At 48.0% G+C, this 13,803-nt stretch overlaps 1 protein-coding gene across 6 annotated transcripts in view; it reads right to left on the reverse strand.

Annotated features, from left to right (window-relative positions):
* The window catches only part of LOC106571102 (ryanodine receptor 3), a 234,663-nt gene that overhangs the window by 72,763 nt on the left and 148,097 nt on the right, over positions 1-13,803 (reverse strand). For all 6 annotated transcript variants that reach the window (XM_082961634.1, XM_082961633.1, XM_082961632.1 and 3 more), the window contains 12 exons: positions 13,657-13,783; positions 12,768-12,882; positions 9,998-10,130; positions 6,994-7,097; positions 6,354-6,489; positions 6,027-6,210; positions 5,670-5,775; positions 5,171-5,291; positions 3,839-4,008; positions 1,170-1,390; positions 633-723; positions 243-383 (listed from right to left, as the gene is read on the reverse strand). In XM_082961634.1, the coding sequence (XP_082817760.1) occupies positions 243-383; positions 633-723; positions 1,170-1,390; positions 3,839-4,008; positions 5,171-5,291; positions 5,670-5,775; positions 6,027-6,210; positions 6,354-6,489; positions 6,994-7,097; positions 9,998-10,130; positions 12,768-12,882; positions 13,657-13,783 (1,649 nt within the window). The remainder of the gene's footprint in view (positions 1-242; positions 384-632; positions 724-1,169; positions 1,391-3,838; positions 4,009-5,170; positions 5,292-5,669; positions 5,776-6,026; positions 6,211-6,353; positions 6,490-6,993; positions 7,098-9,997; positions 10,131-12,767; positions 12,883-13,656; positions 13,784-13,803) is intronic.

Below are 13,803 nucleotides of genomic sequence, written 5' to 3' on the forward strand. Positions count from 1 at the left end.
TCTTTCTCTCTCTTTCTCATTCTCTCTCTCATTCATACTACCAGGAATCTGTTACCTAGAGAGACACTCATACTACCAGGAATCTGTTACATTGAGAGACACTCATACTACCTAGATGCAAGTCAGTCGGGCGTAAAGTAATGTAGCGTAACCTTTAAGCCTTCATTAGCATCCTATTAAAGCAGTCCTGAGGGACAACGAAGGGTCTGTAGACTACACATAACAGTACGGTCCATCTGTACCTTTGTTGAGAGGGAGTCGAGTATTCCCCAGAAGAGTTTCTTGGTGAGCAGCAGTTCTTCCTCTGAGGCCATGCCGGAGCTCCCCAGACCCGAGGGAAGACAGTAGTACTTCCAGCTCTGCTCATAGTGTTCAGTTAACAGCTGGAAGAAACACAAGGAGACAACAGTTGACTGGTATTGACAAACCCTCGGGTGCCCTGATGATAGATATAGCAGCTCAGTGCTGATGTCAACCAGGGTAATGATATGATTCGTATTTCATAAACACATCTTATTAGGAGAGGATGAAGCTCGTGACAGCGACATTTCCTCTGAGGCAACGGTCAGCAACACAAACAAACTGTTCTTACGGTAATCCTCCAATCACACGGAGAAGAAGAGATATCTCACCCTGAGTGGCATCTTGCAGTATTCTGTGAGCAGGGGAACATCGAACACCAGACGTCTCAGCAGCTGCTGCATCATGGAGGGACGCAGGTGTCTGTAGCCCAGCAGGGGGAACAGATATATTTCACTGTGAGTCAATCACAGCTGAGGATATCTCAGATTGGAATATAAGGCTCTACCCAGGGTTGAAAATGTCAGTAAGTTTTACAAAATTCCCAGATTTTCCAGAAATCCAATTTGGAAGATTGCCAGAATCAGGGAATAAGCAGTGAATACCCCGACCGGTATTTCTGGAAAAAATATTTTGTGAAAGTTAACGGAATTTTGCAAGCTCTGCCATAAAGCTACCACAGTTTCAGATTGGTTGATCATTGTCATGACAACACAACAGTTACAGATTGGTTGATCATTGTCATGACAATACAACAGTTACAGATTGGTTGATCATTGTCATGACAGCACAACAGTTACAGGAGAGTCCAGGGCATCAACAGAACCTTAGAGGTTTATAACATGGTGTTAGTCTCTGTTAGTTCTTACTTGCAGATGGCGAGCAGACACTCCTCGATAGAGTCTCTCTGGGCCTTGGTGAGGGAGCGTCCCTTGGACAGCCGATAGATAGTGTGGAGGGTAGAGTCAATGAGCGCTGCGTAGTGCTCTGTGCCCGAGAAGTGGCCAGCACACCTGGTCAGCAGGGGAAGCAGGGCCGAACCAATGTACCTATTCATGGCCAGAGCTGTCTCTGTGGTGCTCAGCACATCCTACAGGCCAGAGGACAGACTGACATGTTAGTGAATGACAGTGGAAAGACCAGAGGTCAACAGACTGACATGTTAGTGAATGACAGTGGAAAGACCAGAGGTCAACAGACTGACATGTTAGTGAATGACAGTGGAAAGACCAGAGGTCAACAGACTGACATGTTAGTGAATGACAGTGGATAGACCAGAGGTCAACAGACTGACATGTTAGTGAATGACAGTGGATAGACCAGAGGTCAACAGACTGACATGTTAGTGAATGACAGTGGATAGACCAGAGGTCAACAGACTGACATGTTAGTGAATGACAGTGGATAGACCAGAGGTCAACAGACTGACATGTTAGTGAATGACAGTGGATAGACCAGAGGTCAACAGACTGACATGTTAGTGAATGACAGTGGATAGACCAGAGGTCAACAGACTGACATGTTAGTGAATGACAGTGGATAGACCAGAGGTCAACAGACTGACATGTTAGTGAATGACAGTGGATAGACCAGAGGTCAACAGACTGACATGTTAGTGAATGACAGTGGAAAGACCAGAGGTCAACAGACTGACATGTTAGTGAATGACAGTGGATAGACCAGAGGTCAACAGACTGACATGTTAGTGAATGACAGTGGATAGACCAGAGGTCAACAGACTGACATGTTAGTGAATGACAGTGGAAAGACCAGAGGTCAACAGACTGACATGTTAGTGAATGACAGTGGAAAGACCAGAGGTCAACAGACTGACATGTTAGTGAATGACAGTGGAAAGACCAGAGGTCAACAGACTGACATGTTAGTGAATGACAGTGGATAGACCAGAGGTCAACACCAACACTTGACCTCTTGACTCCTTGAAATATGGTTGTTTCATGCTGAGTTTCTCCCTAAAGCATCCTTACAATGCCATTACATTACACTACATTACATTACAATGCCATTACATTACATTACATTACAATGCCATTACATTACACTACATTACATTACATTACATTACAATGCCATTACATTACATTACATTACAATGCCTCACAAACCACTGATTCTGGACATCTACAGGCTGTAATAGGCTTTTATTTTATTTAACCTTTATTTAACTAGGCAAGTCAGTTAAGAACAAATTCTTATTTTCAATGACGGCCTAGGAACAGTGGGTTAACTGCCTTGTTCAGGGTCAGAACGACAGATTTTTACCTTGTCAGCTCGGGGATTCAATCTTGCAAACTTTCGGTTACTAGTCCAACGCTCTAAACCACTAGGCTACCTGCCGCCCAACCTAGCAGGTTCCAACCTAGCACTAACCCACTCGTTCAGCTTAACAACTATTCATTAGAGCTGGGCTGAAGGAAATGCCTGCCCACCCGACAACTCTCCTGACCAACGGTTGGTTGGTGACTAACCACCGTTACACAACTATTAGAGAGAATCTCAGCATGTCAAGTACACAACCATAAATCAAAGGAGTGAATTTGGTTCCAGCTGTGTGTTAGACACTGTCCCTGAGGTCACAGTGACCTCTAAGGCAGACGGATTCAGCAAGCATTGAGATAAATGGGGACTGTCAGCATCACTTTCTCTCTCTCTCTCTCCCTCCCAAGGGATTATGGTCCCATGGCAACAGTCTCCCATGGCTACAGTTTCCGTGCCAGCATGGGGAATACTAATCCACCCCCACAGGACCAGATGGAGCTGGGATTAAATAAGTTTTATATTATTTTTTAAAGGATGAGTAAATAAAACCTTGAACTAAGGTTGATCAAACAGACTTTTCTTGTTTTGATGGATCCACATTGAACTTGAATCACATGGATCCACAACGAACTTGATTCAAATTGAACTTGATTAACATGGATTCACATTGAACCTGATTCACTTGGACCAAGGTGCAAAACAGCAGTCAATATTTACCCAACAACTCATCAACTCTGTGACTGTCGTCAATAGAGCATTTTGATAAACGAATTGTTACACATACAGTAAGTCATTACAAGCTATGGGGAGAGGATGAATGAATAGATGTGTTGACTGATTCATTGGTTGATTGATATGTGAATGTTTGCATTGTTTTCTCATTGACTGACTGATCAATCAAAGACTCTTTCATACTCACCGTGTCCAGGGAAGACTGACTGACTGACTGACTGACTGGTTCTCTGAACTGACTGACTGGTTCACTGAATGAATGACTGTTCACTAACTGACTGACTGACTGACTGACTGACTGGTTCACTGACTGACTGACTGACTGACTGGTTCACTGACTGACTGGTTCACTGACTGGTTCACTGACTGACTGACAGTGACTGACTGGTTCACTGATTGACTGACTGGTTGACTGACTGACTGGTTCACTGACAGAATGACTTGTTCACTGACTGACTGACTGGTTCACTGACTGAATGACTGGTTCACTGACTGACTGATTGATTGATTGGTCTCTTCTACTCACCGTGTCCAGGGAAGCGGAGGCACGGAGGTCAGGCAGGAAGCCCACCTCCAACAGGTGTAGCAGGAAGCTCTGGTCCTCCACGCCGTACACACGATCCAGGAACAACACCATTGGGGCCTTGTGGTCCGGACAGAAACTAGCCGACATGTCTGGCTCCGTCACACTACCATCTGGGGGTGGAGGAGGAGGAGGAGAAGGTAGAGAAGGAGGAAGAGGTAGAGGAGGAGGAGGTAGAGAAGGAGGTAGAAGAGTAGGATGAGGATGAGGAGGTTGAGGAGGAGGAGGAAGAGGAGGTAGAGGAGGAGGTTGAGGAGGAGGAGGAAGAGGAAGTAGAGGAGGAGGAGGAGGAAAAGCAGGCAGAGGAGGTACAGGAGGAGAAGGAGGAGGAGGTATTGTTGTTAGTAAAGTCTAATTAAAATGAAGATGGTTGAAGTGAATTATGCCTACCCCGAATTTGCCTACTTTCAGCACCATGATCTGTCCATTACCGATTGATTGTGCCGTGGCTGCTGCTTCAAGTTTCAGCACCGCAATGTAAGTTACTCGAATCTGGCTTATTGTGAGGTCAATAACGATGATAAATAAGCCTGCATTATGGGCAAGAAACATATTGTGTGTTTAATAAAATAAATTCTAGTTGTAGCAAGCTATCAAAGTTGACCTCAGGTCCTCCTTCTCATCTTTGCGCTCTCCTTCTCAAACTGAAAAGAACATATAGCCTTCAGAAAGTATTTATACCCCTTGATTTATTCTACATTTTTTTGTTACAGCCTGAATTCAAAATGGATTATTTTTTCATCCATCTACACACTCTATAATGGCAAAGTGAAAACATGTTTTCAGACATTATTTTTTAAATGTATTGAAAATGAAATACAGCAATATCTAATTTACATACGTATTCACATCCCTGAGTCAATACTTTGTAGAAGCACCTTTGGCAGCGATTACAGCTGTGAGTCTTCCTGGGTAAGTCTCTAAGAGCTTTCCACACCTGGATTGTGCAAAATCGCCTCATAAGGCTGATAGATATAGATGTCGTTGAGGATGTGACTGTGAGTGGAACAGGATATGAACGCTCTGACAACAGAAGATGAACCTTCTACTGCTGTGTAACGTGTTTACCATTAAAACAGTCATAGCAGGGTCTCGCTTCGGAAAAATGTGTCAACGTTGTTTCCATGTTTCTTCACCATACTTAACCGAAGTAATAATGTTTATGGGCAACTCATTCAAATATCAACCAAAATTGGACGTTAGGATATGAACGTTCTGATAGAACCTATACATTCTACTGAGTAATATGTGTTAAAATGTGTTATTGGGTCCTACCTTTATTGACGATGGGCATCTTGAGTGGTATACTGATGATGCCGACCAGATCTGTAGTAGGAACCAGGGAGCGCAGGATGGCCCGGATACGCAAGGCCTCGCCTTTACCCTTGTTGATCAGCTGAAAGAGGGAGGGAGGGAGGGAGGGAGGGAGGGAGGGAGGGAGGGAGGGAGGGAGGGAGGGAGGGAGGGAGGGAGGGAGGGAGAGAGAGATAATTTGTTAATGATAAATGTTGTGGGGTAAGGGCAGCATACCAAACAGACAGGAGAGAGACGAGACACTGATCTAACATCTGCCGCTGTGAATAAACCAGAAACTTCCTCAGGGTCACCAGAAGCACAGGCCCTCACACATCGTTGGTCAGATCAACTCTAGACAACACTTTAGTTTGGACAGTGGGATGAAAAGCTATTGTTTTCTTTTATTTCTGTTGACCCAGGTGTCTCACTGAGACTACCAGGGATGACTAAAGGTTCAACAATAATGATGTCACTCAACATGCATCTCAGGAGCGCAGCGTCCCAGCAGGTCAATAAGCGCCGAGTAGAAGGACATGATGGCGTTCCCGGTATGGACCACTTCTTCCTCTTCCTCCTCACCAGACCTGGAAGCAGAGAGGGATGTCAAGGTCTCCTAGCTCACTGGTCACGGTCCAAAAACAAAACACCCCTGGCAACACCTTGATGCCAGCGTAGGTGTTCAATTAAATGTCCGTCCTAATGTGACTTTAAGTTCAGCAAAACAAAAGCCCTACAACATTAGCTAGTGAATCCCTAAGGCTATATATTATGTTCAGTAGAATGAATAGAGGTCTTGTGGTAAAGACATTGTATCTTGTTGACTGGGAGTCTTTACCCAGTAGGTTCTCCTTCAGCTGTAGAGGGAAGGTCCAGAGCAGGGTCCTCTGATATCTTAATGGCTTCCAACATGGCTGCCAGCAGGCCGTTGCCCCCCTCTCCCCTCAGAGCGGGACCAAAACACTCCGGACGCCTGATCAGCAGCTTCACCACCGTGTTAGAGTTCTCCTCCACACTCTCACCTGGAGGGAGGGAGGGAGGGAGGGGAGGGAGGGAGGTAATAAGTTGATGATATATGTAAAATGGCCAATTCCTTATACACTTCATGCTCAGAGCATAGCTAGAGATACAAATTCCTCTCTATGTCTCTCTGTCTCTGACGTACCATTGCTGAAGACAGCGAAGCGGAGGAAGGACAGGTATCTCTCTCCTTCTATGGGGTTCCAGCCAATGTCAGGGTATCCTTTAGCCAGCAGCATGGCACAGCTCTGCAGCCCACAACCTGCCAAGTAGGTCACCACCTACAGAACACACACCTGAGTGAGTCCATGCTGAAAGTTTGAAGGCACTCATCACTCAAGAGTTAGTCATGCCAGAGGGACTGGCAGTGACAGTCTGAGAACCCACACTCCAGCCTGCCTGTTCAAGTTGAACAAATGTGATGTGGCATGCAGGGAGGGATAGCTGGGTTTAGGGCAGGTGAAGCTGAGGGATGGGTATTATTTGATGTGGCACGCAGGGAGGGATAGCTGGGTTTAGGGCAGGTGAAGCTGAGGGATGGGTATTATTTGATGTGGCACGCAGGGAGGGATAGCTGGGTTTAGGGCAGGTGAAGCTGAGGGATGGGTATTATTTGATGTGGCACGCAGGGAGGGATAGCTGGGTTTAGGGCAGGTGAAGCTGAGGGATGGGTATTATTTGATGTGGCATGCAGGGAGGGATAGCTGGGTTTAGGGCAGGTGAAGCTGAGGGATGGGTATTATTTGATGTGGCATGCAGTGACAGGCGATGTGTGTGCGTCTAACCTTCTCAAGGTCAGGCTCCTCCAGAGCGAGGGCCAGGCTGTTGTTGTCCATCACTGAAGACGCTGCTACGTCCAGGGGAGTAGAACCCCTCATAGCTGGGGATGCTGGGGGAGACACACATTAATACAACGGCCCAAATAGTTCAGTGGTCCTCACGAGTCACTGACACAACTAAAACCATGCATCTTGTAATCATGGGTAGAGAAGATATTTCCTCGTGTCTGCGGACATCAGACCACCCTGAGGACCTTGCGTGTTTAAGCTGTAATTGTGGTATTATGGTCATAATTACTTCTGTTTGCAAACTCTCCCTTACTAACAGCAGGAGGCAGTGTTTCCACATCTCCCAATACCCAAAAGCCCTTAACAATGAACAGTTCCACCTGTATTTACCATTTACACTCCATTAAATCAATCCTGATTCACTTCCAACTTCCAACCTCCCAGCCAGCCAGCCATTGATTTGGTCACTCCCCATTAGTGCTGGGGAGTCTGTCTGTAGGGGCCAGGGTGTAGTTAATGGGGCCAGGGTGTAGTTAACGGGGCCAGGGTGTAGTTGGCAGGGTGTTGTTAACGGGGCCAGGGTGTAGTTAACGGGGCCAGGGTGTAGTTAATGGGGCCAGGGTGTAGTTAACGGGCCAGGGTGTAGTTAACGGGGCCAGGGTGTAGTTAACGGGGCCAGGGTGTAGTTAACGGGGCCAGGGTGTAGTTAACGGGCCAGGGTGTAGTTAACAGGGCCAGGGTGTAGTTAACGGGGTCAGGGTGTAGTTAACGGGGTCAGGGTGTAGTTAACGGGCCAGGGTGTAGTTAACAGGGCCAGGGTGTAGTTAACGGGGTCAGGGTGTAGTTAACGGGGTCAGGGTGTAGTTAACGGGGCCAGGGTGTAGTTAACGGGGCCAGGGTGTAGTTAACGGGCCAGGGTGTAGTTAACGGATAAATAAGATGAGTCACATTTCCACGAAATGTACAGCATGTCAGCATATAATATTAGCTCTTCAAAATCTATTTCAAACTATTTCTGATTGTTGCTCTCAAAGGGAAGTAGCATAAGTTACAACTATCTGGTTCAAAGCCCAAACAGTATATTACGGAGATGATTTTAATATGTGTGCCCATAAAAGATTTTTGTTTAATTTTGTTCAATTTCAGCCAGTAGTTTTGAGTGGTGCTCAAGAGTCAAAATGAGTCCCAGTCCCATCCTCAGTCCTGTACCTCTCCTCTCCATCCCCAGCCCTGTACCTCTCCTCTCCTCTGCATCCCCAGTCCCAGCCCTGTACCTCTCCTCTCCTCTGCATCCCCAGTCCAAGCCCTGTACCTCTCCTCTGCATCCCCAGCCCTGTACCTCTCCTCTCCTCTGCATCCCCAGCCCTGTACCTCTCCTCTGCATCCCCAGTCCTATACCTCTCCTCTGCATCCCAAGTCCTATACCTCTCCTCTGCATCCCCAGTCCTATACCTCTCCTCTGCATCCCCAGTCCTATACCTCTCCTCTGCATCCCCAGTCCTAGTCCTATACCTCTCCTCTGCATCCCAAGTCCTATACCTCTCCTCTGCATCCCCAGTCCTATACCTCTCCTCTGCATCCCCAGTCCTATACCTCTCCTCTGCATCCCAAGTCCTATACCTCTCCTCTGCATCCCCAGTCCTATACCTCTCCTCTGCATCCCAAGTCCTATACCTCTCCTCTGCATCCCCAGTCCTATACCTCTCCTCTGCATCCCCAGTCCTATACCTCTCCTCTGCATCCCCAGTCCTAGTCCTATACCTCTCCTCTGCATCCCAAGTCCTATACCTCTCCTCTGCATCCCCAGTCCAATACCTCTCCTCTGCATCCCCAGTCCTATACCTCTCCTCTCCATCCCCAGCCCTGTACCTCTCCTCTCCTCTCCATCCCCAGTCCTATACCTTTCCTCTGCATCCCCAGTCCTATACCTCTCCTCTGCATCCCCAGTCCTATACCTCTCCTCTGCATCCCCAGTCCTATACCTCTCCTCTGCATCCCCAGTCCTAGTCCTATACCTCTCCTCTGCATCCCCAGCCCTATACCTCTCCTCTCCTCTGCATCCCCAGTCCTGTACCTCTCCTCTCCTCTGCATCCCAAGTCCTATACCTCTCCTCTCCTCTGCATCCCAAGTCCTATACCTCTCCTCTCCTCTGCATCCCCAGTCCTATACCTCTCCTCTCCTCTGCATCCCAAGTCCTATACCTCTCCTCTCCTCTGCATCCCAAGTCCTATACCTCTCCTCTCCTCTGCATCCCAAGTCCTATACCTCTCCTCTCCTCTGCATCCCCAGTCCTGTACCTCTCCTCTCCTCTGCATCCCCAGTCCTGTACCTCTCCTCTGTATCCCAAGTCCTATACCTCTCCTCTCCTCTGCATCCCCAGTCCTGTACCTCTCCTCTCCTCTGCATCCCAAGTCCTATACCTCTCCTCTGCATCACCAGTCCTAAACCTCTCCTCTGCATCCCCAGTCCCAAACCCAGCTGCAGCATGCTGTCTCTGTTACACACCCAGATTCAAAAGCCAAACTGCCCTCTCCCTCTCTCTTTCAGCTTTCTCATTTCCTCTCCTCTCTGTTTCCTCCCACCTCTCCCTCCTCTGCCTTCACCTTCTTTAAGCCGGGGAGAGGGAAAGCCGAGGTCATTGTTACCTCATATTGTTACCACTGCTGTCTCTCTCCCTCTCTGTCTCTATCTGATTGTCATTCTCCCAGTGCCATTCCTCCCCTCTTTCTGTCTCCACAGTGGAGACAAAGCCTATGCAGTGTGTTGTCCCACAAAGAGGGAACAGTGTACAAATTGTTACGAACCCAGGCTAGACCCACACTGTTCCTTTATGTTCTCTCTCTCTCTCCCTCTCTCTCTCTCTCTCTCTCTCTCTCTCTCTCTCTCTCTCCCTCTCTCCCTCTCTCCCTCTCGCTCTCTCCCTCAGCAGCAGCAGCAGAACAGTGGCAGAGCCCTGTTACTGCCCCCTCCCCCTTCTATCCCCCCTCCCTCTCTACCCACCTAGTCCGACGGAGCTGTTCTCCAGTAGATAACTCAGATGGTCGAACATGGCCTTCTGGTTCTGTCGGCTGATACGACAGAAGTAACATAGGAACCGACAGCAACTGGCAACCATTTTGGGAAACGCTATCTCCTGTAGGAGGAATGGAAAATATTTGTTACATTTAAATATATTACATACAATATATCACCTTCCATCACATAAAAATATCACATACATCAAATATATTGGACATCGTGTTAGTTTGAGATTGAGAGATCTCAAGTGAGAACTATGGCCTAAGTGGGTATGGAGCTCGTGTCATGTTACTGAATCAATAGAGTTAAAAACAGCTGCTAAAAGGATCACTGGCAACAAGTCAGTCTGTCAGTAAGAACTGTAAATCTGACATAGACACACACACACACACACACACACACACACACACACACACACACACACACACACACACACACACACACACACACACACACACACACACACACACACACACACACAGCCGTGCAATCAACGTTACTGTTACTGACTAATGAGATTGCCAAGCAGATATGTTTCAATCATACCCCAGTCTTCCAGCACCCCTCAAAAAGGACTGGCATGAGGACTGGCATACTCCTCTACCCCTGACGTCGCTCTACATGACCTGTACCCCCCAACCCTCTCCTGCCCTACATCTCTCCCACTCCTCTACCCCCCCCCCCCACGTCTCCCTACTCTTACCTCCTCCTCTCCCTAGCCTCCCTAGCCCTTACAACCCCTGACCCTCCAATTCCCTCTCTGGGTACTGAGTGGTTAGTTGTTGGTAGGATCCCTTATGGGTAGGATCTCTGGTAGGATCCCTTATGGGTAGGATCCCAGGTAGGATCCTTAATGGGAAGGATCCCTGGCAGTATCCCTGGTAGGATACCTTATGGTTAGGATCCCAGGTAGGATCCCTAATGGGAAGGATCCCTGGAAGGATCCCTTGTTGGTACAGTAGGACCCCTGGTAGAATCCCTTGTTGGGTACGATCCCTGGTAGAATCCCTTGTTGGGTACGATCCCTGGTAGGATCCCTTGTTGGTACAGTAGGACCCCTGGTAGGATCCCTTGTTGGGAGGATCCCTGGTAGGATCCCATGTTGGGGAGGATCCCTGGTAGGATCCCTTGTTTGTATAGTAGGACCCCTGGCAGGATCCCTTGTTGGTACAGTAGGACCCCTGGTAGGATCCCTTGTTGGGGAGGATCCCTGGTAGGATCCCTTGTTTGTATAGTAGGACCCCTGGTAGGATCCCTTGTTGGTACAGTAGGACCCCTGGTAGGATCCCTTGTTTGTATAGTAGGACCCCTGGTAGGATCCCTTGTTGGTACAGTAGGACCCCTGGTAGGATCCCTTGTTTGTATAGTAGGACCCCTGGTAGGATCCCTTGTTGGTACAGTAGGACCCCTGGTAGTATCCCTTGTTGGGTAGGATCCCTGGTAGGATCCCTTGTTGGGAGGATCCCTGGTAGGATCCCTTGTTGGGAGGATCCCTGGTAGGATCCCTTGTTTGTATAGTAGGACCCCTGGCAGGATCCCTTGTTGGTACAGTAGGACCCCTGGTAGGATCCCTTGTTGGGAGGAACCCTGGTAGGATCCCATGTTGGGGAGGATCCCTGGTAGGATCCCTTGTTTGTATAGTAGGACCCCTGGCAGGATCCCTTGTTGGTACAGTAGGACCCCTGGTAGGATCCCTTGTTGGTACAGTAGGACCCCTGGTAGGATCCCTTGTTGGTACAGTAGGACCCCTGGTAGGATCCCTTGTTGGGAGGATCCCTGGTAGGATCCCTTGTTGGGGAGGATCCCTGGTAGGATCCCTTGTTTGTATAGTAGGACCCCTGGTAGGATCCCTTGTTGGTACAGTAGGACCCCTGGTAGGATCCCTTGTTGGTACAGTAGGACCCCTGGTAGGATCCCTTGTTGGGTACGATCCCTGGTAAGATCCCTTGTTGGGAGGATCCCTGGTAGGATCCCTTGTTGGGAGGATCCCTGGTAGGATCCCTTGTTTGTATAGTAGGACCCCTGGTAGGATCCCTTGTTGGGTACGATCCCTGGTAGGATCCCTTGTTGGGGAGGATCCCTGGTAGGATCCCTTGTTGGTACAGTAGGACCCCTGGTAGAATCCCTTGTTGGTACAGTAGGACCCCTGGTAGGATCCCTTGTTGGGGAGGATCCCTGGTAGGATCCCTTGTTGGTACAGTAGGACCCCTGGTAGGATCCCTTGTTGGTACAGTAGGACCCCTGGTAGGATCCCATGTTGGGAGGATCCCTGGTAGGATCCCTTGTTGGGAGGATCCCTGGTAGGATCCCTTGTTGGGGAGGATCCCTGATAGGATCCCTTGTTGGGAGGATCCCTGGTAGGATCCCTTGTTGGGGAGGATCCCTGATAGGATCCCTTGTTGGGAGGATCCCTGGTAGAATCCCTTGTTGGGAGGATCCCTGGTAGGATCCCTTGTAACAGATTAACTTTCCTGGCACCTGCTTTACATTACAGATAGTCCTTACAGCTTGGATCTACTTGGATCCTACCCAAACATATAGCAGTCTAACTACACAACCTAAATAAAAATATATATATATTTTCCTAACAGATGCTTATTCTAACCAAGGTACCTGTAAAGCAAGGGGTCATTAAGATTTTAAAACCGATGAAGAACTGTGTGCCGAAACATCAGTGGTAACTTATGAAATAGTCAACGCAAGGAGAGAACAGTGTGAAACTTCTATCTTTATTTTTGAAAAAGTCCAGTACCTGTGACTTGTCTCCTCCCAGCACGTTAACCATCACCTCCATGACAGTCTCATGCATCCCCAGAACCCTCATCAGGTTGGGGTGCTGGTAGAACACCTTGTTGTTCATGATGTCACTAAACACAGAGGGGTCAAAGGTTAGAGATCGAAAGGTCATTGTATGTGGAGCCAAACATACTGTAGTTCATTATCTCAGCTAGCAGATGTTTGATGAATTCTATTTAACCTTTATTTAACTCGGAAAAGACCCTTGAGGTTAGAAAGCTTTTTGGCGAGAGGGACCCTGGAATTAAAGAAGATTAAAACAACAACCTTGTTTGTGTATGGATAACATACAAGTAAATATCAAAGACAGTGCAGTATGAAGATAGGCAGAAACTGCTTCTCCAATAGAAATCCCAGATCATACTTGTAGGTGGTGTCATGGAGACGTTGGCTAGCTAACCTCATGTGTAGAAACACGTCATTGGGTCTAACGGTCGCCAAACTGCACATGGGCAGAGCCGTGAAAATCAAAGGCACTCCTTCGATATAAAGTTGTTTTTGACTCAAATTAAAAGGTCTGTCAGTTGCGCGAGGTTGGAGTAATAACATGTTCAACTACTTCAGACATCGGCTCAAATCAAGGTTGTGTCTTTACCTTTCTAGAAAATTAACCACTAACGAAGAATGTTTCACTTGTCAAACCCCAAACTACGGCCTCGTCTGATTGGTCTGTTTCACAAGAGTTCCCAGAAGCCTCTGGGCTTAGAAACTCTGTGCTAATATCACAGCCACACACACTTTCCCTCTCCCCCTCACCCCAGTCCGTCGATCATCAGTTTCTCTTCTTCTTTCCCTAATGCGTACAGAGAAAACACAGCCACACCCACTTTCCCTCTCCCCCTCACCCCAGTCCGTCGATCATCAGTTTCTCTTCTTCTTTCCCCATGCGTACAGACAGCAGTGATCTGATCTGGCCCAGAGAGGCCAGGAGGTTGACACAGTCCTGTACTGATGCAGCAGAGATGGTGTAACCTGGTACAAGTAATGGACCA

Source organism: Salmo salar, chromosome 15 (genome assembly GCF_965601325.2).
Source record: "Salmo salar chromosome 15, fSalSal1, whole genome shotgun sequence".
Classification (NCBI taxonomy): Eukaryota; Metazoa; Chordata; class Actinopteri; order Salmoniformes; family Salmonidae; genus Salmo; species Salmo salar.